This window comes from Protomyctophum parallelum, assembly GCF_964188405.1.
Source record: "Protomyctophum parallelum genome assembly, chromosome: 23".
NCBI lineage: Eukaryota > Metazoa > Chordata > Actinopteri > Myctophiformes > Myctophidae > Protomyctophum > Protomyctophum parallelum.
In genome coordinates, this window is record NC_139715.1 from 31152930 (window position 1) to 31180820 (window position 27891).

General features: G+C 42.2%; 1 protein-coding gene across 1 annotated transcript; it reads left to right on the forward strand.

Annotated features, from left to right (window-relative positions):
* Nucleotides 1–1412: 1412 nt before the first annotated feature.
* Nucleotides 1413–12671, forward strand: LOC310854011 (ly6/PLAUR domain-containing protein 1-like; the record flags this gene model as incomplete). Its single annotated transcript, XM_083758484.1, has 3 exons — nucleotides 1413–1476; nucleotides 3782–3961; nucleotides 12382–12671. 3 exons carry the CDS (start codon nucleotides 1413–1415, stop codon nucleotides 12669–12671), a joined length of 534 nt encoding a protein of 177 aa, XP_083614610.1.
* Between the last annotated feature and the right edge of the window lie 15220 nt (nucleotides 12672–27891).

Consider the following 27891-nt stretch of genomic DNA (forward strand, 5'->3'; position numbering starts at 1 on the left):
TTACGTCCCCGCCAAAGAGATCCAGGTGTTATTTTGTGCAAAAGCTCTTTATTGGCTATTTCCCCTACCATAAGCCCTAAATTAATTGCATTGAATTGAATGGGAATTGAATGGGGCTATGGGGTGTTGTGCTAATTCGCTTATTTCCATCGCTCAAAATGATAATTTATTTGTATATATCCTCTCTTCATAATGTAAACGATATCCCAAGCGGCACACTTTACTACTTATTTAGATGGAAATAAGCGAATTAGCATAACACCCCATATAGCCCCATTCAATTCCCATTCCATTCAATGCAATTCATTGAGGGCTTATGGTAGGGAAAATAGCCAAAAAGGAGTTTTTGCACAAAATAACACCTGGACCTCTTTGGTGGGGACGTAACGACTACAAAGAAAGGTAAGAAAGCATTCTAGCATGGAATTCTCCTTTAAATCTCATCAAATGGTGGTACATTGTGGCTGAAATGCAGAATAAATAATGGACCTTGATATGAAAAAGGGTTGAAAACCTCTGGCCTATACAGTAGGGTAATAATAATAATAATAATATTATTATTATTATTATTATTATTATTATACAGTAGGGTACACGGGGGTCTGCAACCTTTTCCACATGAAGTGCTGTGTCTTCATTTTCTTGATTATGTTTAATTATGACACCACATCCAAACTATACATTTCCATCCCATTTTGATTGTTCATACACACATAGCAACCTTTATTTTTTTTCTCTTCTTCTTTAGAAACATTTTCTTTCACATCAGCATGTATGGTTTTTTACTAGACTCAATTATTATTTGTACCACTGTCTCTCCAGTCAGAGTTCAATGAATGTGAGTCTAAATTAATGTAGAATTATGTGCAGATGTCATTTGCATATACAGATGTGAGTGGACTTAATGTAACTGTAAAACTTTTTTTATATACATTTAACCCATTCTATACGGGAACCCCTTTTGGTGTTAGCATTACGTTATGCTTTAGCTATTGAAAAATAGCAGATCTACAAGCTCATAGCGCGCCACCGAGTGGCGCGCTACGAGCTTGTAGGTCTGCTATTTTTTTGAAAAATCAAAGAACAACTGACATTTTTAGAATCTGATCTCGGGTCAGAATGGGTTATAATCAGACCCGAGTGTGTCCAGTGGAAACCTCGTATGAATCTGATCTCAGGTCAGAATGGGTTAATGTAACTGTAAAACTTTTTTATATACATTTAAAAGAAAAATCATCTCTCACACGTGTGCCAGTGTGCCCGTGATCACCCTCTGCTGTGCCAATGTTGGCACGTGTGCCTGTGGTTGCCTACCCCTGGGGTACAGTACAGAGTACAGTAGTGGCCTATACAGTTTCAGATGACCAGACAAAAAACGTCAACATTCTGAGGTGGGTCGTGTCCTCACAGAGATGGACAAGGTCAGCAGGCTTAGCGTAATACTAGCGAGCAACAACAAGCTCGCCATCTTGTTTGGTACGGATATATGTGACCAAATACAGCAAAAAGGCCCTCAACTCTACTTTTCCATTTTTCAGATTTTTACAGATTATTAAAGTACAGAATGTAAGCTTTCATACAATGAAATTGGACAATAAATGAAGGAGATATAACCATTTTAAAATGACTGGGGCCTTTCACCCAAAGCTGAGAAAAGCCCTTTTCAATATTCACAACATTTATCACCTTAGAGCTGGACAGAAGTGGGTTCTCAAACCTTTTCATGTCAAGGACCCCCAGTTTGACATGCGTTTATAGGCCACGGACCCCCATTCATTCAATGGCATTTCTATCTCATGGGACCCCAATTTATATTGTAAAATCAATGTTAATTTAAAGGTATATTCAGTGATTTCACTTTATTCAAATATCACTTACATTTTAGTTTTGTTGTGATAATCCTCCCCCACTATAGAGTGTGCTGTCCCCAGTTAACCCCTGGGGGGGGTCAAAAAACCTTAGGTTTTGTTTTTGGCTAGGCGGCCCAGCCTTCATCCAATCAAGATAGAGAGGGAGTCTTCTGCCAATCATGATCGAGCAGGGGCGGGCCTTGGTGTGTGTGCTGTTGGCCTGTCACGCGTCGCCGTCCCTCCACTGTAGTGTGTGTGCATGTGCATGACGTGCACATCTTGTTACCGGGGCGGACCGGGGTTTTTTTCCAAATCACATAAATCACAGAATGCTCCTTTAACTCTGAGCGTGTACAAATGGATAGTCACTTCGCTGCTGGGGACCCTCAGGACCCCTGGGGGTCCCCGGACCCCCTGGAACTCCCTCAGGACCCCTGGGGGTCCCCGGACCCCCTGGAACTCCCTCAGGACCCCTGGGGGTCCCCGGACCCCCTGGAACTCCCTCAGGACCCCTGGGGGTCCCCGGACCCCCTGCGGTATGCTAGCATGATGTTTAATCCATGTTACCGTCTCTACGGATGGGCAGATGAATAGTTAAGTTAACATTAGTCATGACAGCTGTGATCTAAACATACATGTATTAAGTGGGAGTGGCTGTTTATGTCCGCTTATATCCCTGCTGCTAAAATGTTAAGTGTTAATTTAACTGAAAGTGAAAGATTCGATAAACATTCATTAGTTAGTTACTCATTTCCCTTTCACTGCATGGGGGGGGGTATTGATTGGGCAATATGACCCCCGCCCCCCCCCCTCCTTCAGATCAATAAAGTATGGTCTTATATTCATTCAAATTAAGATCAACAGATTGGACTCTGAGCACATCGATCATCTTTTAAGCGACGGACAATTTAATTTCACCTCATGTGTGAAGCTTATTATTATTATTATTATTATTATTATTATTATGAAGCTATGCGGAGTCATTATTATACAGCATGGGCTAATTTCAGCATTGGAGGTCGATCCTCCTGCAAGATTCATAATGAAATGTAGGCCTACATTATTGCAGCTGAATAATTCATACGGTGCAGAAAGATGGAGAATTTGAACATTATTATTGTGATATTGTCCAGTGGCAACGTAACGTATCATACATTCAAATCCAAAGCGCTAAAGTTATACTACCGCATGTAAAACATAAACTGTAGGCCTAAGGTCTGTCTGTCTGTCTGTCTGTCTGTCTGTCTGTCTGTCTGCCTGCCTGACCTAAACTCAGATTTTGTCACATCATCAGTAAACGTGTGTATATATTTGACCCAATGTAAAATGATTCCATAAAAGAAGTACAGCAATACATGGCAACTTGAGGTACTCTTCTTACATTTTTCATCAAGACCTTTCACAAAAAAAAATATATATATATATATATATATATATATATATATATATTCCTAAATAAAAAGAATGGAGCTGGGAACTTCTCCTGTCCCATTCCTGGGACATAGGTCCCATTCCTGGGACATGGGTCCCATTCCTGGGACATGGGTCCCATTCCTGGGACATGGGTCCCATTCCTGGGACATGGGTCCAATGGGGACGAGAAAAAGTCCAATGTTGGTGTATTATAGCAGATCTACAAGCTCACAACACGTCACGCTGCGACCCGCTGAGAGCTTGTAGATCTGCTATTTTAGTTCAAAAAGTGCCCTTTTTTTAAACGGAATTTCATCCCCCCCCCCTGCCCTCTGTTAACCCATTCTGAACGGGAACCCATTTTGGTGTCGGCATCATGTTATGCTTTAGCTATTTAAAAATAGCAGACCTACAAGCTCGTAGCGCGCCACCGAGTGGCGCGATACGAGCTTGTAGGTCTGCTATTTTTTGAAAAATGTAAGAACGACTGACATTTTTAGAATCTGATCTCAGGTCAGAATGGGTTAACACTCTCCTTACGTCTCCCTGCCTCCTGGCTGCAGGGAATGCCCTCCAGATCCAGTGCTACCAGTGTGAGGAGGTGAAGGACAGCGACTGCTCCACGCCCGAGTACCTGGTCAACTGCACGGTCAACGTCCAGGACATGTGCCAGAAGGAGGTGCTGGTCAAGGACGACGGTAAGGGACATGCGCTATATTATTTTACAGGACACCCTATGTGACTAAATTTGACAGAGACTGCCATTGGATTTTGTTTTTCTTCGTTTTTTCATGTCATATGAAAGCAGGGAATCATAGCTTCAAATTGACATATTGGTTGTTCAGTTTGACCCACCAGTTTTGGAGATATGGCTTATAGAGTAAATGTCTTGCAGAGAAACAGCGAGTTGAGAAAACGGGCTTGAAAAGGTTCACTTCTGTGGTCTCTAACATTACACCTATAGCTACATGTTTAAGCATTTATTTCATATTTACATGTCTTCTGTGGTCTCTAACATTACACCTATAGCTACATGTTTAAGCATTTACTTCATATTTACATGTCTTCTGTGGACTCTAACATTACACCTAGCTACATGTTTAAGCATTTATTTCATATTTACATGTCGATTTCAGCTCTGACACTTATTTCAGACATGCTCTAGTATGTGAAGAGTGTTTGTGCTATAAACTCATTTTGAAAATTTAAAAAAATTAAAGTTTTTCTCCCCTGGTGAAAAGCTGGAATTTGCGCGATGGCAGTCTCTCAGTCAAATCTGGTCACCTATTGTCCCTACCATGCATAGAGATACTGAAAACTGGAGAGCAGGAGAAAGTTTGAGACACGGCAGATGGAGTGATGCTCCTCGGTTGTTTATTTCAGAGTACACAGCAGCAAAGCACCGGTCAGCTCACACAGGAGCCTGGCTGGCCACAGGCAGTGACCAGCCCCAACTGACCCCAAGCCTTACATTCAGACACAGGAGCCTGGCTGGCCACAGGCAGTGACCAGCCCCAACTGACCCCAAGCCTTACATTCAGACACAGGAGCCTGGCTGGCCACAGGCAGTGACCAGCCCCAACTGACCCCAAGCCTTACATTCAGACAGAATATGTAGTAGTTACGTACACAGAGCAGAGTGACAGATGCACGGAAAATCCCCATGAATAGCCATGTCTACTGTATGTAAATACAAGCACACATTTTGTCCAAGAACATGACATATTGTAGAATTATGGGATCCTAATATTCCACAGACATGAGTCAGGAGGAGGTGTAGCTCTGTTCCATAGCTCTAATGCTCTGGTCCATAGCTCTAATGCTCTGGTCCATAGCTCTAATGCGTTGCATTTAGAGCTATGTTACTCTCAACGTCCGCCGCTCGCTTGAATGAATGCAGACCAGCCTCTCCTCCTTTAGCGTAAATAAAAAGAAAGTTTTTGCTACTCACCAAAACAAAGGCGGGTTGTGTCATTAGAAAGCCTACTTTCCTTAGTGGACGCACTCTGAGCCCCCCACCACACGTATAAACGGTACTTTTTGGCAGTTTATACGTGTGGTGGGGGGGGGGAAGTTGAGAGTAACATAGCTCTAAATGAAACGCATTAGAGCTATGGACCAGAGCATTAGAGCTATGGACCAATGCTAGAGGAGGTGCTTGTCAAGGACAGACGGTAAAGGACATGAGTCAGAAGGATGGTAAGGGCCCGCTAAGGGCCACTAAGGGCCGGCTAAGGGCCACTAAGGGCCACTAAGGGCCACTAAGGGCCGGCTAAGGGCCACTAAGGGCCGGCTAAGGGCCACTAAGGGCCACTAAGGGCCGGCTAAGGGCCACTAAGGGCCGGCTAAGGTAGTCACGGCCGAGCCCCTTCTATATATACAGCTTTTTGTCACAACACGTGGCATGTTTGCTATTGACAATGAAAGGAGAATTTGCGTCATCATTTATGTGCCTGAACAAATCAGCTTTTTTTTTTAGATTACAAGCCCACATGCAACACATTGTGAGTTTTGTATGTAGATTGGCTATTTGCGCTAATTACTATGTGCAATGAAATGGTGTATATAGGGTTTAATTGGTTAAAGAGTTATACTTTGAGCATCATTCCGGAGAAATTCACCTTGGTGTTGTTAAGTCGAGCCTAACCCTTCCGGCCAGTGTTGTTTTTGGCAGCAAATTTCTATTTTAGTTTAGTCATAGTCTTTGGACTGAAACTTCATTTAGTTTTAGTCACATTTTAGTCACCTGGAATGTCTTAGTGTTAGTCTAGTTTTAGTCGACTAAATGTCATAAGATTTTAGTCGACTAAATCTACAGGTGATTTAGTCGACTAAAATGTGTTTTGGTTGATAGCTTACAAAGCTCACAACGCATCGCAACGCAACGCGTTGTGAGCTTGTAGATCAGCTATTTTCAGCATGCAACCAAGAGTAAAATGACTTATAGTGGATCTCTTGTCCACTAGTCCCTTCCTAACATTTTACTCTAGTTTTTATTTGTCGACGAAATCGTCACTATATTTAGTCTTAGTTTTAGTCATAGTAGCTTAGTTTTCATTTAGTTTCCATTTAGTTTTCGTCAGTGGAAAAAGGTAGTCGACGAACATTTTTCGTCTTAGTTTTAGACGACGAAAACAACACTGCTTCCGGCAGCAACTTCTTCTCAAAGAAACCAATATTCCATTCACTCGTCGTCATGACGATACCAAACATCTGACGCAACAATCGATTAGTGGACTGCAGTCGTATTCGGTTACCCCGTCGCGGAGGGCGGAGTGCGTTCAGACTTTAATTCCAAACCCCAACAACACAACGCTGCACCTGCTGATCCCATAAAAACGGCACTCGAGGGCACAACCAATTAGTGAAAGATCACGTTGTGTTTTTAGCTGTTTTGAATGAAAAGGACGGCTGTATAATTGGAGGAGACGCGTGTTTTTAAGTGCTCTGTTTATTTGTTTTACATCCAAAGCATGCCTCTGTGTTCTCCGCGGGAACCTGCAGGAGAGATACAGAGCGGGCCTGAAGAGATTTATTTTATCATATCAATCTAAGTCAAAGGGATACCTTTCCTGCCCGGGGATAATGTGTTATTGTTTATTTTATCATATCAATCTAAGTCAAAGCGATACCTTTCTATAGCCCGGGGATATAATGTGTTATTGTGTGCCACAATGTGTGTGGGGGGCGTGTGAGGAGCAGAGGAAACTAAAATGCGTTTTGTGATTCAGCATCGATGATTGAAGGTCACTCTGGATTACAGCTCTTAAAACAGTTTAGCTGCCAGGAATAGTTTAATAGTTTGCTATATACGACATACCCGCCTTTTGTTTTATGTGTTTAATCCGCCGTATTGTAATAAATAAAAAGAAACTCTGTCTTCGTCGCAGAGATAGAGACTAGATGGTTTTGTTTTGATGACGAAACCGGAAATCGTCACATGCTGTTAGGGGTGCTAGGGCTTCTGGGAAATTGAGGCCAATGCAAATGAATGGGGTACAACGCCTCATGGAGGCGGGTCTTGTGTGTGTCTTCCGGGTGCACCAAGATGGTGGATGGTGCGATCGGATCATAACAAACCGAGGAACCTTTTTTCGCTGGATTTTCACAGATTAAAAGCCCAAACAATTCAGCATATGCTCTAAAGGTAATACAACAATCTCGGCAGCGTAGGGTAGTTGATTAAAATGCGGGTTACGCGTTTAAACCAGTCCAGTGTGTGTGTGTGTGTGTGTGTGTGTGTGTGTGTGTGTGTGTGTGATAAAATGCATACAGACAAACTGTAGCCCCCGACCCTAAATAATGGCTCTGTCACTTAACAGTTCACCCAGCGTTTGAGGCAGCGGTGGCCAAACGGTTTGCGGAGCGGTCTTGATATCGTGAAGGTCGCTATAGTTCGTATCCCCGGACCGGCACGTTAAAATTACCACCGCTGAAGTGCCCTTGAGCAAGGCATTGAACCCCTACCATGAAATGTTCTATGAGCAGGGCCTGGCTGTAAACAAGTTCTTGAGCTTAGTCCAGTTACCCTGGGTAAACATAGTACCTTTCCTTTCCTTAGTCCAGTTACCCTGGGTAAACATAGTACCTTTCCTTTCCTTAGTCCAGTTACCCTGGGTAAACATAGTACCTTTCCTTTCCTTAGTCCAGTTACCCTGGGTAAACATAGTACCTTTCCTTTCCTTAGTCCAGTTACCCTGGGTAAACATAGTACCTTTCCTTTCCTTAGTCCAGTTACCCTGGGTAAACAACTAAACATAGTACCTTTCCTTTCCTTAGTCCAGTTACCCTGGGTAAACATAGTACCTTTCCTTTCCTTAGTCCAGTTACCCTGGGTAAACGTAGTACCTTTCCTTTCCTTAGTCCAGTTACCCTGGGTAAACATAGTACCTTTCCTTTCCTTAGTCCAGTTACCCAGGGTAAACATAGTACCTTTCCTTTCCTTAGTCCAGTTACCCAGGGTAAACATAGTACCTTTCCTTTCCTTAGTCCAGTTACCCTGGGTAAACATAGTACCTTTCCTTTCCTTAGTCCAGTTACCCTGGGTAAACATAGTACCTTTCCTTTCCTTAGTCCAGTTACCCTGGGTAAACGTAGTACCTTTCCTTTCCTTAGTCCAGTTACCCTGGGTAAACGTAGTACCTTTCCTTTCCTTAGTCCAGTTACCCTGGGTAAACATAGTACCTTTCCTTTCCTTAGTCCAGTTACCCTGGGTAAACATAGTACCTTTCCTTTCCTTAGTCCAGTTACCCTGGGTAAACATAGTACCTTTCCTTTCCTTAGTCCAGTTACCCTGGGTAAACATAGTACCTTTCCTTTCCTTAGTCCAGTTACCCTGGGTAAACATAGTACCTTTCCTTTCCTTTGTCCAGTTACCCTGCAGGGTAAACATAGTACCTTTCCTTTCCTTAGTCCAGTTACCCTGCAGGGTAAACATAGTACCTTTCCTTTCCTTAGCCCAGTTACCCTGCAGGGTAAACATAGTACCTTTCCTTTCCTTAGTCCAGTTACCCTGCAGGGTATACATGATAGTACCTTTCCTTTCCTTAGTCCAGTTACCCTGGGTAAACATAGTACCTTTCCTTTCCTTAGCCCAGTTACCCTGCAGGGTAAACATAGTACCTTTCCTTTCCTTAGTCCAGTTACCCTGCAGGGTAAACATAGTACCTTTCCTTTCCTTAGTCCAGTTACCCTGCAGGGTAAACATAGTACCTTTCCTTTCCTTAGTCCAGTTACCCTGGGTAAACATGGTACCTTTCCTTTCCTTAGTCCAGTTACCCTGCAGGGTAAACATAGTACCTTTCCTTTCCTTAGTCCAGTTACCCTGCAGGGTAAACATAGTACCTTTCCTTTCCTTAGTCCAGTTACCCTGCAGGGTAAACATAGTACCTTTCCTTTCCTTAGTCCAGTTACTCTGGGTAAACATAGTACCTTTCCTTTCCTTAGTCCAGTTACCCTGCAGGGTAAACATAGTACCTTTCCTTTCCTTAGTCCAGTTACCCTGCAGGGTAAACATAGTACCTTTCCTTTCTCCTTTCCGTTCACCCAGCGTTTCACAAAGAGACACCGACCGGGCACAGCCGGCACTGAAGCTAACGATTCCGTCCCAAAGTGGTCCCGCTCCTATAATGACCGCCATCGATGGCTACAGATTGACAGGGCGGAGGCCGCGTCAGGCCATTACTAGACTAATGTCTTGTTTTAACACCTATACGGTACGCTGTACAGCATGTCCTTCACACGTACAGACTACAGTATAGAGTGGCTGCAGGAATATATCACAGTTAGTGCACATTCGGCACTTTTTAAAACTGTGTGTGTGTGTGTGTGTGTGTGTGTGTGTGTGTGTGTGTGTGTGTGTGTGTGTGTGTGTGTGTGTGTGTGTGTGTGTGTGTGTGTGTGTGTGTGTGTGTGTGTGTGTGTGTGTGTGTGTGTGTGTGTGTGATTTAGGCATTTAGAAGATGCTCTTAGTCCAGAGCAACTTACAGTAAGAACAAAAACATGGTAATACAATGTATCAAATACATAGAAAGCATTATAATCATCGAGAATAATAATGTAAGCTAAGAACCTAACAGTGTATCTATATAATGAAACTATGCGTATACACTATGTCTACATAAAATGCTACTGTATCTAAGTAACATGGTTGTCGAGGCTAAGTGCTACTAACGATCTATGATGGAGTCTGAAGAGGTGAGTGTTCAGACCTAGGCGGGAGATTGGGAGTGAGTCTGCAGTTCTGATTGCAATGGTAGTAGTCTAGTACCCCCACGCATTTATTTTACAATACTTTGTATTGTCCAAATGTTGGCACGGATGACATAACTGTTTCACTGTCAACGTCATTTCAGTATGGAATAGCAAGCCTTGCAGTCATGCCCAATTGTACTTCAGTCAGGACAACTCAAGAATGGATGGAATATATATTTATTGAATATAAGATGAGCATTTATTGACAATTATTATGGTTTGGCGATGTATACGATCTGCTTTTTAGGTACTCAGATCAAGCGCATCAGTCCCGACCTTAGGTACTCTGAATCCCCCGTACCTAAACGGTAGATCCAAAACGACAGGTGGTAGCTGGGGTGGAGGAGGGTGAGACAGGTGGTAGCTGGGGTGGAGGAGGGTGAGACAGGTGGTAGCTGGGGTGGAGGAGGGTGAGCAGCAGGTTTGTATACAGCGGCACGCTGTCGCTGATACAGCAGCAGCAAGCAAGCAACAGGCAGAGGAATGCAAACCTCTGGTTAAAGTAGCCGGTATGAGGATGGAGTGAGTGTGTGATTGGCTGAGTGAATCATGTGAATGAGAGCGTGATGCTGAGGCGGCCCAATTAACGGCCGGCAGCGACTGGACTGAGGTTCCCTGACTGAACTTGATCTGCGCATGTCTATGACAGCATGTCTACGACAGGCACACATGCTCATTAACCGATTCTGACCTGAGATCAGATTAAAACAAATGTCAGTCGCTCTTCGATTTTTCTAAAATAGCAGACCTACAAGCTCGTATCGCGCCACTCGGTAACATGATACTGACACCAAAATGGGTGCCCGGTCAGAATGGGTTTTAAGCAAAGAAAAATGTATACTGAAAAAAACTTAAAGGGATTGTGACCTATTTTTTTAATAGGTTGTCATAGATAGGTCACATAGATTGTGACCTATTGTTTTGGGGGGTTTTCTGAGCTCAATTGGACCCAAAAAACGGAACTTTTTTTAAACCTGATGTAGCTCCACCTCAGGTTACGTACACAAGCAAACGGCTACAGTAGCCTCTTTCAGAGACAGTCGTTTCAGATCGGGCTGAAACCATGCCCAAATATAGTCATAGATACCTAACGTCATAGTCCACTAGCCCAATCTAGTCTAGCCCATTTACGTAGTAGGCCTGACGTCAAATAAAAAAACATGTCTTCTAAATTCTGACAGTTTTCTGAAATACCTCATGTTTCTGTATCAGTGGTGCTCAATATTTCATGTCAAGGACCCCAAAAATTATATGTAATTGGCCGCCGACCCCCCCCATCTGAAAATATGTTATTCCAGGAACCCCTCAGAAGCAAAGATTTGAGTTAAAACGTTCGCTCTGAAAGAATATATATTCAAAGATTTGCAACACGTTTTCAAGATTAAAAAAAAATTGCAGACCTACAAGCTCGTAGCGCGGCACTCGGTGCCGCGCTACGAGCTTGTAGATCTGCTGTTTTTCGATAGATAAAGTATAACATAATGCTATAAACACGAAATGGGGTTCCCGTCTATCCCGAATGGGTTAAGGATCAAGAAATTAAAACAAATGCCGTCAAAAATCAACAACTTGGCCCAGGCGGTGGCGTAACCGTCTGGGCACCCGACTGACTGGTGATCCAGTCGCAGTGTGCCGCGGGTTCGACTCCCGAGCCCGACACGGCCTTTACTGCATGTCATCCCCCATCTCTCTCCCGTTTCCTGTCAGCCTACTATCTGTCCCTTCAAAAAACCAATAAAAAGCGTAAGCCGCAAAAAAAATATCTTAAAAATAGGGCCGGGACTAATTGCGATTAATTTAGATTAATTAACTACAGAAAAATGTATCGCGATTAACTACAGATAAATTAATCGCACCTTTTTTTTCACCGCGGAACGTTTCTCACTGGGCGCTTTTCTATAGTACTGAAAACTGGAAATAATAAAAAGTCACCCCATTTTGTGTTGCCTAGAACTGGAGGTCTGACAAAAAACAGTAACAATATGAAGTAAGTAGGCCTACAGCTTTGTGATGTCACTGAGATGTACTTGTTACTGTTACTAATCTTTTTTCAGACCTCCAGTTCTAGGCAACACAGAATGGGGTGACTTTTATTATTATTTCCACAACAGGTATATTATTAATGACAGTAAAATGTTGAAAATGAGTGGTATCCTGTAGTCACTATTCATTGATTCACTGGGATGCCAAAAAACATAAAAAAAAGGTTTCTCGCTGTTCTCGGGTTGAATATTGATATGCGATTAAAATGCGATTAATCTAGAATAATTAATCGCAAAGCCTCTGATTAATTAGATAAATTTTTTTAATGGAGTCCCAGCTCTACTTAAAAATAAAATCAACGTCTTCTCTCTCTCCTCTCCAGGCGTCCACTACCGGAAGTCGTGCGCGTCGTCCGGAGCGTGCCTCATCGCCTCGTCGGGCTACCAGCAGTTCTGCACGGGGAAGCTGAACTCCGTGTGCATCACCTGCTGCAACACGCCGCTCTGCAACGGGCCCAAGAAGAGACGGCCCGTCCCCTCCGCCGCGGGGGCGTCGTTATGGAGGAGGACGACGTCGCCCCCCTGGGGGGGGTCCGGCCTCCTCCTCTCCGGCCCCCTGCCCCTCCTGCTGCCCTCGCTGTTGTTCCCCATGTCCGTGCTCTTTAGGATGTAGGCCGCTGTGTATTCGCTTTATATATACTATATATATATATATATATATATATATATATATAGCGCCTAGATTGAATTCCAACCACCTTATTGGGAAACCAAACATCTATCTATACCGCTCATCCAAATTGGGGGGGGGGGGGAACCCTTCCCCTTCCTTAAATTCAAAATAGATATATTGGCCGCACGCACGCGCACACACGTGCCGGGGAAAGCCTGGATTTCAGACCAGGTTTTCTGCATGTGGGGAAACTAAACCTCTCATCCAAAGGGGTATCCCTCCCCTCCCCCCACCACAACCACACCCCCTCCCCAATGTGGGCCAGGGTACATATTAGGCTTCTGGGCTTACAGGCAGGGCTACTGGGCTGTAAAAACAAAAGTGATACCAAACAGTGATATACAATTATTGGAGAAACGGCATTCCACCTTCATCTCCTTTGGCTATATGAGCTCTAGACTGGTTTAGTTTCCCAGTTAGGAGACCCAGGTTCGAATCCAGGAGGGTGTGTGCGTGCGTCTGTAACGCCCGTGATTCGAACTCAGGCCTCCCTCCCGCGTGAAAGTCCAACACCTTAACCACTAGACCAAAGGGATATCCCTCTGGACCAGGGGGGGGGGAGATATTAGACTTTTTTTCTTTTTTTTTTTTTTTTTAAGATATTTTTTTGCGGCTTACGCCTTTTATTGTTTTTTGAAGGGACAGACAGTAGGCTGACAGGAAACGGGAGAGAGATGGGGGGATGACATGCAGTAAAGGCCGTGTCGGGTCCGGGAGTCGAACCCGCGGCACACTGCGACTGGATTACCAGTCCGGTGCCCAGACCGTTACGCTACGGCCTGGGCCGAGATATTAGACTTTTGAGGCTCTGAGCCACTCTGCTACACTCACCTCCCTTTTGACGACCTTCCCACGGGGAAAACCCGATCCGGGTCACGCTACACGTGCGTGCGTGTGCGTGCACGTGGTCAGAGCACACAATCAAACATCACACAAGCACCCGACGAAGATACACACATGTTGTAGAAAGATGCAGTTAAATAACTGCATTATAGCACAGTTGATTCCGAGAACACACGAACACATGACAAGCCTATCCCCTTTTAAGTTCCCACCCCCCTGCGATTTCACAGCGGAGCCGCTAGGTGGCGCTTGGGGGCTGACGCAGACATCGTAATATCTGGTCCGTTGAACTCACCAGCTGTAGCCTGCGTGAAGGACTGTGGACTTTGAAAACGACTCTGAGACTTCTCAATGTATTTCTGCGCTCATTACCAGAGGGGGGGGGGGGGGGGAACTATATCTTAATCTGCTACAAAGGCACACCATCTCTCCATTGATCTCCTTGGCGTTTTGTGAAGTAGATTATTTTTTTCTGACGATCAGTTATTGCTCCTTGTTGTTGTTGCTTATAGGCAGTGTTGTTTTCGTCGACTAAAACTAAAACGAAAAATGTTCGTCCACTACCTTTTTCCACTGACGAAAACGAAATGGAAACTAAATGAAAACTATCTATGATGACTAAAACTAAGACTAAATATACTGACAATTTCGTCAACAAATAAAAACTAGACTAAAATGTTAGGAAGGGACAAGAGATCCAGTATAAGTCATTTTACACTTGGTTGCATGCTGAAAATAGCAGATCTACAAGCTACAAGATCGGCTATTTTCAGCAAGTGTAAAAACAGTCATTATGACGGCATCAAGGCCCGCCAAAATACATTTTAGTCGACTAAATCACCTGTAGATTTAGTCGACTAAAATCTTATGACATTTAGTCGACTAAAACTAGACTAACAATAAAACATTCCGGGTGACTAAAATGTGACTAAAACTAAGTGAAAACTATTCAAAAGACAAAGACTAAAACTAAAATAGAAATGTGCTGCCAAAAACAACACTGCTTATATATATATATATATATATATATATATATTATCTTGTTGCTTTTAAAAATCGTGATTTGCAGAATAATTCATGAGCTTTGCCCGCCGCAGGAACCAGCTTCTGGAATACCTCGCTGAAGTACTTAGACACCTGGGAGAAGGACAAAAAAAACCCACTAAAAATTAAACTATATAGCGTTGCACCTGAAAATCTGTGATACGGAACAACTTAAGGTTATAATACCAAGAGAGCAAATCATCCGACATGTGTCACATGTATCCTGTTGTGTTGTTGTGGCCAAACTTGATGTGACGTACCTGTTTGAAGGTGAGCTGGAAGGCCTCGTCCTTCATCAGCTCCATGAGGGCGGTGTGGCAGCGGGCCAGCTCCGCCTCATTCAGGTTCTCCAACTGCTCCGAGGAGGCCACGAACTGGTCTCTACACACCCTCTACACACCCACTTGAACTCATGCTTCCTTCATGCCTGAGTGTCCAAGTTGCTCCTTTACACCTGACAGGGGGGAGTTTCCCTGGTTGGACGTATAGCGCGTGGAAGGAACACGTTATTCCAACAAGTTCCTTTCCCTTCCATCAGGCACCCCGGCTGGCCAGGGGGAGGCAGTATAGAGACCAGTTCCTTTCCCCTCCATCAGGCGCCCCGGCTGGCCAGGGGGAGGCAGTATAGAGACCAGTTCCTTTCCCCTCCATCAGGCGCCCTGGCTGGCCAGGGGGAGGCAGTTTAGAGACCAGGATTACTGCATGTTTTTTGTGAGGCTTGTTTTTGTTTTTGCCGTTGCCCTGAAATAGACAGTTTGTGTTAAGTAACTGTGGAAAAAGGACAAGTTCAAGGTTAATCTGTTTCTCTTATCAGTGATTGCTCGCTGTTGTTGTTGCTTATAGGTGTGCATCACATTGCTTTTAAAAATCGTGATTTGCAGAATAATTCATGAGCTGAAGCTTCTGCATTACAGCAGTCATGTCTACTATTTTAATTATTACTTTTACACGTCATCATCAAGTAACACGTTACTTTTAGTCACGCCAAACTTGTAGCTCACAAAATTCATGGACTCTTAATGGCAATGTCAACATTCACTACATTCTTTATATTTCCTTATAGAGTGTATACTGCAGCTTTTAGAGTTGTTTGTGTTTTTCATCCTGATGTTGACATTTAGGCAGATTTAAGTAGCATAACCTTATTGTGATATTGTGTTCAACTTAGCCTACCCTGTTCCATTTAACCACTTGAACCCTGATGGCCTCCCCGATTCCGTTGCACACCGTCACTTGCTATAGGTTCACAAGCATGTATTTAAATGGCAGAGCAACATTTCGGTCTTTTGCGAGAAGTTGCCGTCCTTCCTCAGGCCTGAGGAAGGCGCTGTGCGGTTTGTGGGGAGCAGTCAGGCAGCAGACAGGCTTCTTTTGTTTAAAGTGGGAAATGTATTTTTTATCGGCCTAAAATATTGTCTATTATTCATGAATCCACTTGCTGACCGGCTGTCACTATATTGGGCAATTTATTTTATAGGGGTTTCTTGTGACCCTACCATTAACATCCTATGGCAGGCAAAAATATCAAACCTTTCTTATGCTTTAAGTAACATGTCAAACTAGGGGGTTTTCATGATTCTGAAACCATTCCAAGCATACGTTTTGCACAAAAACAATCACACAAAATGTTCGACTGCCGCTGCCGGACTATATCCCTCCTTTCTTCATCGTCTATTCTGCCTCGTCTCTATCGCTAACCGGGTGTGCGGAAGCCTTCTCTACATACAGTAAAGGTGGTTGCACACACAGGTGGTTGGACGGCGTTTTTCTGAAAACTGATGGAGAAACGCTGCTAAAAATCCGAAAAACCGCGCTCTGTGTGCACAGGGACCTTTAGTGTATGAGTTAAAACAGGAGCCTTGCAAGGTCCTAGTAAATTAGTTTTCCTTTTGCACATTTCAGGGTGTTATGTAACAGTAATGCAAAAGTATAACACAATTAATTTCTTGCTGTATATTGTCACAACACATTATGTGCTTAGGCGAGCACGATGGAATGCCTCATCAAAACATAAAACGGCTCCGCTGAGCTGAGACGTTCTGAGACGTTCTCCCAGAGCTGTGCTCCATGGGTGACTTTCTTTGGTACCTTTTCGGTCGTCGCTTGACTACATCTGTCATTAAATAATTGTGATTTAGTTTTTTATCGGATATCTCAGTTGCAATGACATTTAGTTGATGTGTTTTTTTTAAGGGTAACTGTTGTATAATCGCAATAATATTACGGTACATTCGAGGATGTGCGTTACCATCCGTCGTCAATGGCGTTTCTGCGCTGCCACGGGGGCATGCCATTAACCCATTCTGACCGGGCACCCATTTTGGTGTTAGCATCATGTTATGCTTTAGCTATTGAAAAATAGCAGATCTACAAGCTCGTATCGCGCCACCGAGTGGCGCGATACGAGCTTGTAGATCTGCTATTTTAGAAAAATCGAAGAACCACTGGCATTTTTAGAATCTGATCTCAGGTCAGAATGGGTTCATCAGACCAGTGTGTGTCCAGTGGAAACCTCGTATGAATCTGATCTCAGGTCAGAATGGGTTAAAACAAATTGACTGCCACCTGGTGGACGCAAGAGCCAACGCTAGACTGACTAGATCTACAGTTGATTTAGTCAAACAAAATGTATTTTGGCGGGCCTTGATGCCGTATAATTGTAGCTTGTAGATCGTCTATTTTCAACATACAACCTAGTGCAAAATGACTCCCATTCTGACCTGAGATCAGATTCATACGAGGTTTCCACTGGACACACACTGATCTGATGAACCCATTCTGACCTGAGATCAGATTCTAAAAATGTCAGTCGTTCTTCGATTTTTCAAAAAATAGCAGACCTACAAGCTCGTATCGCGCCACTCGGTGGCGTGATATGAGCTTGTAGATCTTCTATTTTTCAATAGCTAAAGCACGACATGATGCTAATACCAAAATGGGTTCCCGTTCAGAATGGGTTATACTGGATCTCTTATCCACTAGTCCCCTTCCTAACATTTCTAGTCTAGTTTTTATTTGTTGACGAAATTGTCAGTACATTATTTTAGTCTAGTTTTAGTTTCCATTTAGTTTTTGTCAGTGGAAAAAGGTAGTCGACGGGGGTAAAAATATCGTCTTAGTTTAAGTCGACTAAATCAACACCGTTTCAGTCTGACTGTCTGGCCGACGAGCTATAATAGTTGGCGGTTAATAATGACCTAAAACAAAAGCAAAAGAATGTCCTCGTAAATTCTATCCGCTAATGTACAGCACATAATCTAAAGATTTTCAGCGTTCAACAATGTTTTATAGGATAAGCCGTGCAGTAGCTCATATACATATACGTAGTAGCTTATAGCTCATATACGTAGTATAGCTATCAGCTATCTCCCATTGATGGAGCGTCTAGATTCATCCTTCCTCTCATCATCTTAGTTTCAGGGCAGGAAACAAGAAATGCTGATGTGAGTTTTGCATAGAGTTCTTTGGGTTCTGTTTGGCGAGTTTGAGGTTTGTTTTTTTTTTTAAGATGAAGTTCACTTAGTTGAGAGCATAATATTGACTCAGCACTTCTGGAGTATTTCATGATGAACATTTAAATGCTCTCCAAATATAATGCACCTTATTATTTCCTTTCTAAAAGGGAGACACATATAGCTTCTGTTTTTGTGTGAGTTTAAAACAGCCAATACCGTGAACCCCCAATTGGGGTTTCATTGCATTGCATATAGACTTGTGGAAAACATTTCAATCGCAAGAAAAACAATAACATAATTCAACGTGTGCACTGGGCACTGCTTGTACTGTAGAGATGATGCCAAATATATTCAAATGTTCCCTTAAGGAAGAAGTCATAATTGATCTTATAAATTAAATGAATGAAAGCAGATTATCATAGTTGGTTATAAATGGTAATGCATGTAGCCGACGCGTTAGACGAAACGTATTGTATATAGTGTTACTTTGTGCACTAAATGGGGCAGACATTAATCTGCTTGATTGTTCTTTTTTTATTCTTCTTAGATTTCTCTCCAGATTGTGTGAGTTACGGGCAGCCCTTCCCTACACTATATAATACCTTGTTTACACAAAGTTGTTTATTGTTGCTTGATATTTAATTATTTGTCCACCATCGATCTATTTCCATCATGCCCCATATTTAGAGCTAGATTATAATACACATTGGTTCCCAAACAAAGATATGAGAGAAGATTTTTAGAAGTTTTCTGAAATGCCTCATGTTTCTGTATCAGTGGTGCTCAATATTTCATTATATATATATATATATATATATATATCTGCTATTTTTCAATAGCCCATATGTATTTGCAGTGGTGGAAAGTTACTAAGTACTTTTACTTAATTACTTAATGTACAAATTAATGTACAATTACAATTTTGAATACAATGTACTTTATTCGAGTATTTCCGATTTCCAATACTTTTACTTCTACTCCACTACATCTCAGAGCCGGAAATTTGTACTTTTACTCCACTACAATTATTTGAAACATTTAGTTACTTTGGAGATTTAAATTTTTATTAGAAAACATACATTAACCACCATCAACCCTATACATTTCGGATTTCCGGCCATTCGAAAATAGCCGATCTACAAGCTCACAATGTGTCACAACGCGATGCATTGTGAGCTTGTAGATCTGCTATTTTCAATAGATTTTGTACACATTTTGAACTTGTGAAGTACATTTTGATGCCGATACTTTTGTACTTTCACTCGAGTACATTTTCAATTCCGTACTTTTACTTGTAACGATCGTAGTTCTAAATTGCAGTATTGGTACTTTTACTTAAGTAAAACAATTGAGTACTTTTCCCACCACTGTTTATTTGATAGGCATAAATAAGATCGCTAAGAGAAGACCACAGCAGAACAACGGTCACCCAACGGACATGATGTGGAATGTTGTTCGTCTTGAAGAAACACGATTCTTTTTGGAGAGAAAAGCGGGGCCACACAGCCATTTTATATGAACGTTATTTTTGATCAGTCTTCTGTGAAGAGTAATATATTGTATTCTGCTGATCTGTGACGCAAATAAACTGTTGCAAGAAAACCCGATCTCCCTCTCTGCTCTCAACGTCAATAAAGAAACAACGGGAGGAGGAATTGTCACGACAGAATATGAAGCAACACATTATAGGATTGAACAATACTGTATTTACACAAAGGAAAGTTGTAAAAAAATAGGAGAAGGGTTTTCTTCTCCTATTTTTACATCTTTACTTTGTGTGAATAATATAACAGGCTCATGCCAATAAACTGCCATAAACCTGAGTTTGAACCAAGTTCAAATATTTGTTTATGGGAGGGATCCATAGAGTAATTACAATTTACAATGTAGGCATTTATCAGACGCTCTTAATCCAGAGCGACTTACATTTAAGCAAGAACAAAAGCATGGGAATACATCACATGAAAGCATTTTTCATGAAACATGCGTAAGCTAAGAAAGTAACAGTGGAATATCTATATAATGAAACTATACATACACTACATATAAACTATACATATTTACTACTATGCTATACATATGTACTATGGCGTGCTATGACTATATACAATACAATTATAGTGCTGTCTACATAACATGCTATATACATAACATACTATATAGAAGGATAGAGACTGAACCGGAGCTATTCATTTCAGTGGAAGTTGCTCAGTGGCGTTTTGAAGCACCCGGAATTACGGTCTATACTTCCGCATTTGCACAGGGTTTCCTCGACACGAATCCACGGGTCTGCCTGCAGTTCACGCTCCAACCACTAGGGCCGAGTGCTTCAACACTGGAGGGGCCTTGGAGGGATCATGTGACTGCCTGCACCAAACTCCAAAATGGCCTCTCGTCATCAACAGTGACAGTGAGGCAACCTTCCTCTGGTAGGCCTCTCTTCAAGGTACCACAGTGAGGCAACCTTCCTCTGGTAGGCCTCTCTTCAAGGTACCAAGTAAGGCAACCTTCCTCTGGTAGGCCTCTCTTCAAGGTACCAAGTAAGCAAAGTTAACTCTGATGCTGATTAATGGGCATTGGGTGGGGTGGGGTGGGGTGAGGCTGGTGAGGGTGATTTGGGGTTTCACTTATAACAAAATAACATCCCACCTTTTGGTGTACACTGTAAATCCCTGGAACATGTGACGCGTTTAAAACTAAACACCATGTGTGTAATAATAAAATGCCAAATGTGTAATGGTCATAAAATACAGTAGAACACGAGTTCACTCAAACACCTCACCAGAACACCTAGTGTTCAAATTCTAAACACCTATAATATGACTGACTTTGATTGTAAAAACTAAACACGTTTATGTGTTTAAAAAGTGTTACAGGCGATTAAACATGTTCTTCTGTTTATAATCTAAACACTGTGACACGTTTAAAAAGTGTTACAAATATGTGTTTAAAACAGTTTATAACCTAAACGCTTGGGTTTAGTGTGTGTAAATCCCTGGAACATGTGACGCGTTTAAACCTAAACACCATGTGTGTAATAATAAAATGCCAAGTGTTTATTAATGGTCATAAAATACAGTAGAACACGAGTTCACTCAAACACCTCACGAGAACACCTAGTGTTCAAATTCTAAACACCTATAATATGACTGACTTTGATTGTAAAAACTAAACACGTTTATGTGTTATGTGTTTATAATCTAAACACTGTGACACGTTTAAAAAGTGTTACAAATATGTGTTTAAAACAGTTTATAACCTAAACGCTTGGGTTTAGTGTGTAGGCTACTTGTGTTCTGTGTTAGGCTATACAGTATACTATCTGGAAAATGGCCTCGGCCTTTTTTCTTTTAATTCTTTAATTTTCAGCCAGACTATTACTGAAAAACAGTGGAATCATGTGATCTGAGATATACAATTAGCTACACGTCACGTCACGCCTGAGTACTTATACTCCCCAATTACTTTACCTTATCAGAAAGCAGTCGATTATTCTGTGCAATTATGCGCGGTCTGCCGCAATCAAATCAATTTTGAGATGGCATTATATTACTAGATCGTTTGGTACTCGGATCCCCCTGAGTATGGGATGTTGTTCAGATCCTTGAGTATGGGATGTTGTTCAGATCCCTGAGTATGGGATGTTGTTCAGATCCCTGAGTATGGGATGTTGTTGATCCCTGAGTATGGTATGTTGTTCAGATCCCTGAGTATGGGATGTTGTTGATCCCTGAGTATGGGATGTTGTTGATCCCTGAGTATGGGATGTTGTTGATCCCTGAGTATGGGATGTTGTTGATCCCTGAGTATGGGATGTTGTTGATCCCTGAGTATGGGATGTTGTTGATCCCTGAGTATGGGATGTTGTTGATCCCTGAGTATGGGATGTTGTTGATCCCTGAGTATGGGATGTTGTTGATCCCTGAGTATGGGATGTTGTTGATCCCTGAGTATGGGATGTTGTTGATCCCTGAGTATGGGATGTTGTTGATCCCTGAGTATGGGATGTTGTTGATCCCTGAGTATGGGATGTTGTTGATCCCTGAGTATGGGATGTTGTTGATCCCTGAGTATGGGATGTTGTTGATCCCTGAGTATGGGATGTTGTTGAGAGTTGAGTGTTAGAGGGGCAAATCCCGTAAGAGGGCACTTTTGGACAAAAATAGCAGATCTACAAGCTCACAACGCGTCGCGCTGCGACGCTTTGAGAGCTTGTAGATCAGCTATTTTCGGGGCTCAACCCAGCACTCTTTAGCTAGTGGAGATGCGGTGTGTAACGACATGGATTTCTAAACAAATTTGTTCAACGCAAAATGCTGCGTTCAAGTTCAGGAAAAAACAACTCCCCTGAATGCTGCCTTCCTTCTGGCATGGCAATCATTCAGTATTTTAGCCGTGACGTGAGCGCCCCCTCCTGAGATACTTCCGGGTCCTACTTTTGTGTCGCTTTTGTGTCCCCATGGAGTTATACTGCGACACTCCGTCGGACTAAATCTGAGACGAAAACAACCACGAAAGTCTCATTTTACCGCTTTCCTCGCAACAACAAAGCTGCTGCTCTCCAAAATCTGGCTGTGACAGGCCGTCTGCCCCACACAGAATACTATCGCCATTTTATTTTATTGTGTCAACTAAATCCTCATTAATGCAAACTAGATTCAACATACTCAAGCCTGCACACATTGTAAATATCCCCCGAAATATTTTACAGAGCAAATGGACTGTTTCCACCTTCAATAATAATGATAATAATAGTCTTTATTGTCTCCACATCATATATTTTTGTTGTCATGGACACTTGTACAAAACATTAATAATTCCACTCGAGTTGGAAGCATTAAGACCCATTTTAACCCTCAATGGCTTCCTTTCTGAAAAAGAACGTCACTGTAAAAAGATTCACGCGTTTAGATATTCAATTTACAATGAGATGCGGACGGGAGCTGGGGCCACTTGGACCCGGACGTAACGCAGCGCTACAACATGACGTCGGACTTAAATACTGAATTGGCATAGAAAGGTGTGGCATTTGTAGTCCTTTCACCATGTAGTAAACGCTGCATTCGTGGTTTGGAAAGGGCCAGTTGTTTTACAGACGGGTAAAAGGGCAGGGGCTGAAGCCCCCTTTGATGTCTATGTGTGCACGGCCCTGCTGAGTATATACCGAAAACAAATGAGTCTTATATATTGAGCACAATAGAGATATTTAATGACAATCCAACCACATTCTAAGTGAATATACTGTATACTGTAAGTGTCGATCTTCATCAATTGTGACCAAGTTGAAGTTTGCGTTCAGGGTGTGCATGCCTGTGGTTTGGCTCTCGTCTCTTGTGTCCTTGACATGCAGACAACGACTAAAGCGGCGAGTCTGACAGCTAAAATGTTTCCCCGATTTAGCCTCTCGGCGTCATACGATATAGACGCCATACAAGTGTATTGTGAATCAATGGATGGAGTGCTATCCTTACTTTCATGCAAAGCACCAACTTCAGTGTTTACGGACTGACCTATAATAACAATAGGCCTGCCCTATAGCCTTCAATAGCACAGTGAGTCTCAGACTGGGGGGTCCGGGGTACCCATGTGCAGTACCTATACCTGTCAGTTGCTGGGGTCCGGGGACCCCCAGGCCAGTAGGCCTACCTACCTGTCAGTTGCTGGGGTCTGGGGACCCCCAGTACCTACCTGTCGTTGAACAAGGTGGACCCTCTTGTAAACAAATGTAATGCTTTATTGGGTCGTCCACTCACAGTTAACAGTCTTTGTATTGAGTTTGAAATACGGACGGCTGCAATTCGATACTGGCCCCCGTAAAATCTGAATCCCCCCCCCCCCCCCCCCCCCCCCCCACCACCCTCCACTTTTTCCCCTCTTTGACTATCGGATATAGAAGTGTCTATTTGTACGTCTCTAAATGTTTTGATGAATTGAACAAGGTGGACCCTCTTGTAACCAAGTGTAATGCTTAATTGGGTCGTCCACTCACAGTTAACAGTCTTTGTATTGAGTTTGTGCTTGAAATGTACTGTAATTCTGCAAACTGTTAATACATATTTAAATCAATCAATCAAAGGTTGCTGGGGTCTGGGGACCCCCTGCAGTACCTATAAATCCCTGGAACATGTGACGCGTTTAAACCTAAACACCAGTGTGTAATAATAAAATGCCACATGTAAATTAATGGGCATACAATACAGTAGAACACGAGTTAACTCAAACACCTCACGAGAACACCTAGTGTTTGAATTCTAAACACCTATAATATGACCGACTTTGATTGTAAAAACTAAACACGTTTATGTGTTTAAAAAGTGTTACTGGTGATTAAACATGTTCTTCTGTTTATAATCTAAACACTGTGACACGTTTAAAAGGTGTTACAAATAAGTGTTTAATACTGTTTATAACCTAAACGCTTGGGTTTAGTGTATACCTGTCTTTTTTTTTTTTTTTTATGAATTGAACATGGTGGACCCTCTTGTAAACGAATGTAATGCTTAATTGGGTCGTCCACTCACAGTTAAGTCTTTGTATTGAGTTTGTGCTTGAAATGTACTGTAATTCTGCAAACTGTTAATACATTGCTCACCTTTCTGAAAATGTATATGTGAACATTATATGTGTGTTTATTTGGGTACATATGGTGAATGCATGGTGAGATAGTGCCATCTACTGTGCTCTGGTTTTGTGGTCTGTCTGGTTCATGGGCAGGTTGCCATCACCTCATTTAAATCACCTGTTGGGTCTTGGGCATGTTAGAGCAGAGGTAAAGAGAGGAGCTCTCTCATGTCAGAGTCTCCACAAAAGATAAGAAAGATAAACAAGAACTTAACTGAACTCCTACAAATCTACAAGCTCACAACGTGTCGCGTTGCGACGCGTTGTGAGCTTGTAGATCTTCAGCATGCAACCAAGTGTAAAATTACTTATACTGGATCTCTTGTCCACTAGTCCCTTCCTAACATTTTAGTCTAGTTTTTATTTGTTGACGAAATTGTCAGTATATTTAGTCTTAGTTTTAGTCATCATAGATTCATTTTTATTTAGTTTTTATTTCGTTTTAGTCAGTGAAAAATGGTAGTCGACGAACATTTTTCGTCTTAGTTTTTAGTCGACTAAAACAACACTGCTGCTGGAGTCTTTAACATGTTTGTATTTCCACCGTGGCACCGAGCCAGCTGGGGAATGAACATTATCACTTCTGGTTTTTAATGAAAGGTGATATAAGTCTTCAATAAAGCACGCATTAATTAAGGCTTGGCCAGCCAGAGTGAGCTGAGAGACGCATGGGGCGACCAGGAGGAATACAGATTAGACATAATCCTTCTACAGTTTATTACTTAGCTTTTTCATGTCTTGGAGAAATGCCAGATAGGCCTCTATATACCAGTGTTGTTTTTGGCATCAAATTTCTATTTTAGTTTTAGTCTTTGTCTTTTGAATAGTTTTCATTTTGTTTTAGTCACCCGGAATGTTTTATTGTTAGTCTAGTTTTAGTCGACTAAATGTCATAAGATTTCAGTCGACTAAATCTACTGGTGATTTAGTCGACTAAAATGTATTTTGGCGGGCCTTGATGCCGTCGTAAAGACTGTTTTTACGCTGCGACGCGTTGTGAGCTTGTAGATCGGCTATTTTCAGCATGCAACTAAGTGCATAAATCAGTGCTATTGAACACCCTTTATGTCTGAGTGTTGTTTAGAAAATATTGAATCAATGGAAAGTAGTAACAAATGCTTTGGACAAAACCTCTCAACTCCACTGGACCCTCAAACTGTCTGCTAAAACAACTAACTCCACCACCTCTCCCACCTTAGTTGGTTAGGTGGTTTCCTCCTGACATCAGAGATATCACAATTTTATAGTGCTTTTCTTGGTAGACTCAAAAGTCGCTTTACAACTAAACCAAATAAACATACTACTGTACATGCTTAAATACTGTACAGTACTTACCACACACAATATAAAATAAACCAACCTTTATTTAATTCTTGGAAGACACTGTGTTGGAGCCAGTTTTATGTTTTCTTTATTTGTTCATTTGGATTATCAGAAGGCTCCACCTCTAATTAGAATCCCTGGTATGTCATGTCAATTTAGTGCACTTCCTGTATAATTTCTCCCCTTCAAAGTAAAAGCTCCCCTGCAGTGAATGTGGAACAGTTATTTGTAACCTTTATTTTGAAAGGTTCACTGGGAGCCAGGAAGCACCGTTGCTTGTTTAAGGTCACTTGACATGCATTTTGAGAACAATAGTAAATGTTTGGTGAGGCCATGAAGGCATAGAGTTTTTGACCGCTTACTCACTTATTATTTCATGTTTTGTTTGGAGATATATTTGGAGATAATAAAGAGTCTTCAGTTGAACTACAAATCCTCTCTGCACCTTTTTTCTGTTGGATGGAGTACGAGTCAAAACACCCCAGGGCCCTCACCATGTGGAGTTAGAGGTTTGGATGTCGAATGCCTCTACATTACACACTGGGTTCAAAATCATTGATATAGAGACTATACTGTTAAAGCTGTGGCATTGCGTGTGTGTTTTTGATTGATTGAAATATTTATTAACAGTTTGCAGAATTACAGTACATTTCAAGCACAAACTCAATACAAAGACTGTTAACTGTGAGTGGACGACCCACCCAATTAAGCATTACACTTGTTTACAACAGGGTCCACCATTTTCAATTCATCAAAACATTTAGAGACGTACAAATAGACACTTCTATATAGTTAAAGAACAGAACAGGAATTCATCGTGTGTGTGTGTGTGTGTGTGTGTGTGTGTGTGTGTGTGTGTGTGTGTGTGTGTGTGTGTGTGTGTGTGTGTGTGTGTGTGTGTGTGTGTGTGTGTGTGTGTGTGTGTGTGTGTGTGTGTGTGTGTGTGTGTGTGTGTGTGTGTGTGTGTGTGTGTGTGTGTGTGTGTGTGTGTGTGTGTGTGTGTGTGTGTGTGTGTGTGTGTGTGTGTGCTCGCCCCCTCTGTTCACTCATCATTGCACCTGAAACATTGTCTGGCAGCCTGGCACTATTATTATAGCAGTAAAGAGTAAAGACCCGGCTGGGTCTGTGAAACAGCGTCATTAGAGAGACAGACAAACCACTGCCCGGGGGGGCAAATGGGGACAGTCGGCTTAGGACAGGAGAGAGAGAGAGAGAGAGAGAGAGAGAGAGAGAGGGGGGCTAAAGATCAGACAGGGGAAGTGCAGGCTACAGATCTCCTGTTGGTTTAAGATGCAGCGAAATAAATAAAAAAGGGAGATTATTAAAAAGAATAAGACCATACCTCTGCTGAGCTTTAATGATGTGCACACAAACAGTCTTATCAGACCAGGGCTTTTTTACTTTTCTTTTCTTTTCTTTTTTGGCAGTAGACCTTAGTTGATGGGGGACTGTGGGGTGTGTGTGTGTGTGTGTGTGTGTGTGTGTGTGTGTGTGTGTGTGTGTGTGTGTGTGTGTGTGCAGTCTCGTACCATATCTATTTTAGTTGTTTCCTGCGGGGGCCAAGTGCTGTGCCGCGGAAATGAGGATGGCAAATGATCTTTTCTTCTGTGTGGGAGGGAATTCAAGGGTTTGAGGTGTGTTTGCAGTTGCACTGTTCACAGAATCGATTCGAGGCATATGGAGGCCCCATAGCACCGTAGGGGCTCAATTATGTCCTAAAACGTAAACTGTGCATGTAATAATAAACAAATAAATACATTTATCACACTATACGCCGGTATAACACAGTATTTCACTTCAGCTCAAGTTTTGGTCTTTCATTGTGTTCTGAAGGGAGCGGTGAACAGCCTGCATACTTAATATGTTTTCCCACA